The sequence below is a fragment of the Colobus angolensis genome, unplaced genomic scaffold (genome assembly GCF_000951035.1).
Source record: "Colobus angolensis palliatus isolate OR3802 unplaced genomic scaffold, Cang.pa_1.0 Scaffold267, whole genome shotgun sequence".
Classification (NCBI taxonomy): Eukaryota; Metazoa; Chordata; class Mammalia; order Primates; family Cercopithecidae; genus Colobus; species Colobus angolensis.
This window is the reverse complement of record NW_012115899.1, coordinates 988105-992050: the sequence shown is the minus strand read 5'-3', so window position 1 is coordinate 992050 and position 3946 is coordinate 988105. Positions and strand designations below refer to the sequence as shown.

General features: G+C 50.0%; 1 protein-coding gene across 1 annotated transcript in view; it reads right to left on the bottom strand.

Annotated features, from left to right (window-relative positions):
* The window catches only part of TRPV3 (transient receptor potential cation channel, subfamily V, member 3), a 53092-nt gene that overhangs the window by 14038 nt on the left and 35108 nt on the right, over positions 1 to 3946 (bottom strand). The window contains exons 11-12 of the mRNA XM_011947510.1: positions 2998 to 3071; positions 346 to 511 (exon numbers count right to left, since the gene is read on the bottom strand). Coding sequence (XP_011802900.1) covers positions 346 to 511; positions 2998 to 3071 — 240 coding nt within the window. The remainder of the gene's footprint in view (positions 1 to 345; positions 512 to 2997; positions 3072 to 3946) is intronic.

Sequence of the window (3946 nt, the reverse complement as noted above, 5' to 3'; positions counted from 1 at the left end):
TAAAAAAAAAAAAAGCAACAAATTATTCTAAGACTTGGACACACACACATACACACACAACACACACACACACACACACACACACAGAGCGGTTGTTAAATGTTTACCAGCATGCCACTGCCCATGGGTGAGAACATTCCTCCACGAAGTGTACCCCTCCCCAGTGCCCCACAAGCCTGGAGGATTTAAGGTCTGGACACGTAAAGCCTGACCGAAAGCAAAGGGAGCGCATGGCATTCGGGAGAAAGGGCAGTGACCTGCCCCTTGGTAAACCCCTCTTCCTCTCCAGATCTCAGTTTCCCCATCTAAAAAAGGGCCCTCCCGCCGGCACAGCTCCCAACGCACCTTCTGGATCATGACGCTGTACATGCCCATGGACTGGAACCCCCTCGTGTAGTAGAGCATGTTCGCCCAGCCCAGGGCCATGGCCAGCACGAGGCAGGCGAGGTACTCTTTGTAGGCAAACAAGTACAAGAAGACAGACAGTATCACAAGCACAGCTTGGATAAAACTGTTCAGGAGACACAGGAAACACGGGCCTTACTTACTTCTCAGCATCAGGGCAAAGATATGCAAATCCCCCCAAATCTCCCTTAAACCCCCTAAGCAGTCACCCCGGTGATGGATGCTGAAGAGACTGGAATCAGGCTGCCTCAGATCCATTTGGCTACCATAGAATTCAGCGTGTAGAGACAGCACCAGATGCCAGTCACAGCCCGTGGCAAGCTGATTGCAACTGGTGGGGACTTAAAAAGACACATCCACAGGGCCACAGAAGATTCTAGGGTGCTGCCCCGGAGGCCATATTTTTTTAAATTACCCGCACGGGCCTGGCGTAGTGGCTCACGCCTGTAATTCCAACACTTTGGGAGGCCGAGGTAGGAGAAGTGCTTCAGGCCAGGAGTTCAGGACCAGCCTGAGCAACATAGTGAGACCTTGTCTCTACAAAAAAAAAAATATAGAAAAATAATCTAAATCACCCACAAAACTTCTGATTCCCATGTTGATTTGAGAACTACTGGAGTAGACCAAAGATGTGGTAAATGATTGCATTTTTAACCAAAATGACAAAAACTGCCAATATCTATACTTATAAGCCAATTATAACAAAAGTGCCCCAAACCCTACTTTTTAAATTGTGGTGTTTTTTTTTGGGCGGGGGGGCTGCAGGCAGAGACAGAGTCTTGCTGTGTCACCCAGGCTGGAGTGCAGTGGCACGATCTCTGCTCACTGCAACCTCTGCCTCTCAGGCTCAAGCGATTCTCCTGCCTCAGCCTCCCTAGTAGCTGGAATTACAGGCATGCACCACCACATCCGGCTCATTTTTGTATTTTTAGTAGAGACGGGGGTTTCACCATGTTGGCCAGGCTGGTCTCGAACTTCTGACCTCAGGTGATCCGCCTACCTCGGCCTCCCAAAGTGCTGGGATTACAGGCGTGAGCCACCGCGCCTGGCATTAAATCTTTTTAAAGTATGATATATGCTAAGTGAAATAAGCTAGATGACTCCACTATATGACTCCACATATGAGGTACCTGAAATAGTCCAATTCACAGGGAAAGAAGGAAGAATGGTGGTTACAGGGGGCCAGGAAAGGAGAGGAATAGGGGCTGTTGTTTAATGGGTATGGAGTTTTGGTTTTACAGGACAAAAACAAGTCTGAAGACTGCCCAACAACGTGAATGTACTTCAAAGTATTAATTTGTAAGCTTAAAAAACGGTTATAATGCTAACTTTTATGTTACGTGTATTCTACCACAATTAAGTGTTGTTTGTTTTTGTTTTTTGGTTTTTGGGGTTTTTTTTGAGACATAGTGTCGCTCTGTCGCCCAGGCTGGAGTGCAGTGGCACGATCTCGGCTCACTGCAGCCTCCGCCTCCCGGGTTCAAGCAATTCTCCTGCCTCAGCCTCCCGAGTAGCTGGGATTACAGGTACATGCCACCACATCTGGCTAATTTTTGTATTTTTTGTAGAGAGAGGGAGTTTCACCAGGCTGGTTTTCAACTCCTGACCTCAGATAATCCACCCACCTTGGCCTCCCAAAGTGCTGGGATTACAAGCACGAGCTATCATGCCCGGCCCATGGTTAAAATGTGTTTAAGTACAATATATTGCAAACATACAAAATCAAAATCTACTCCTACACAGTCATATGCAGACATCGGGATAAAAACACTGTCTTATAACATCAGCAGTTTCCAAAATTATAAAATAGCTAACCAAAGTCACAACATAGGCACGGTTGTAAAAGAAACCATCGGATTCATCAATTGCATTTTAGACTGAAATGAGGAAGAATGTCTCCCTCCACACTAACAAAACAAATAAGAAGCAGAAGAGGCCAGCGTGGGAGCTCATGCCTGGAATCCCAGCACTCCGGGAGGCCAGGGTGGGCAGATCACTTGAGGTCAGGAGTTCAAGACCAGCCTGACCAACATGGCGAAACCCCGTCGCTACTAAAAACATAAAAAGTAGCCAGGCGTGGTGGCGCACATCTGTAATCCCAGCTACTTGGGAGGCTGAGGCAGGAGAATGGCTTGAACCCGGGAGGTGGAGGTTGCAGTGAGCTGAGGTCACGCCATTGCACTACAGCCTGGGCAACAAAAGTGAAACTCCATCTCAATTAATTAAAAAAAAAAAAAATCTGTAAACAGGACTGCTAAGCCTGTTCCTGCCTTCTCCACTCCATGCTGCCTTCTGCTTGGGGCTCTGTGACAGGTGGAGTCGGCCATCATCACCACCTCAGCCTCCCAGACTGCTGGAATTACAGGCATGAGCCACTGCACCCGGCAGCCCTGAAGTTTTCTGACCCTCTCCATGGGCATCTACGTGTCTCCTGCTGGGAGGAAGACAGGAGACCCCTGGCGTGTAACCATGGCAGAGTGACTGGGACACGGTGGCACGGCAGGCTGGTTGTTCAAGGGGGACGTGGCAGCTGCCATACAGGACGTCAACTCTGCCTGTTGAGGCGATAACCAAGGGGCCAGACCTACTTACAAGACAAAGTGAAACCAGGCATCCGAGAGGATGGACTGCAGATCCGAGGGTCTCAGCAGGAAGATGGCAATGCCCTAAGGCCAGGAAGGAAAGAAAAACTGCACCCTCTGCATGACCCTCACCGGGGAGCTCCGCCTCTGCATGACCCTCACCGGGGAGCTGAGCCTCTGCATGACCCTCACCGGGGAGCTGAGCAGGGGGTGCTTCCCCAGGACCAAGACTCAGTGAGGGCTGAATGTGCAAAGGCCGGGCTAGAGTCCAGGTGGCGGATCTGAAAGGGGACCTGTGCCTGGGGGCGTAGGCACCTCCACGGTGAAGGTGAACGCTCCCTCCAATCTTCTCACCTCCCTCACTCCTGACCCCATCCTCACCCCAGAACCTGCAAAGCGGTACTATCACTACAGCCACCTTCCACTGCCCAAATCCAGCCTAGCATCCAGCCCCCGGGCCTTTGCTCATGCTGTTCCCCGTACCCACCCTGTAATGACTTTGTCTTCATTGTCCTCGTGCCCAATCCTACCCCACCAGAGTAAGTGCCATCTCTGCCTTCAAGCATCTCTACCATTCCCTGTCCCCAGATAAAAGTCACCCCCTTCCTCTGAACACTGATCTGAACCCAGCTTAGGGTCTTTTTTGGTCTATCATCAATTCTTGATGTTTATGCCCATGCTATGTCCCCGATCAGGCTGTGAACTCAAAGACGGCAAATTCGTCCCATCCCTGTCACCTCCTCCAGGGCCACACATATACAGAAGGTGTTCAGATTATATGTGTTGATTCATTGGATGGATGGATGGATGGATGGATGGATAGATGGGTGGATGGATGGATGGATGGATGGATGGATGGATGGATGGATGGATGGAAGGATGGATGGATGGATGGATAGATGGAAGGATGGATGGATGGATGGATGGATGGATGGATGGATGGATGGATGGATGGATGG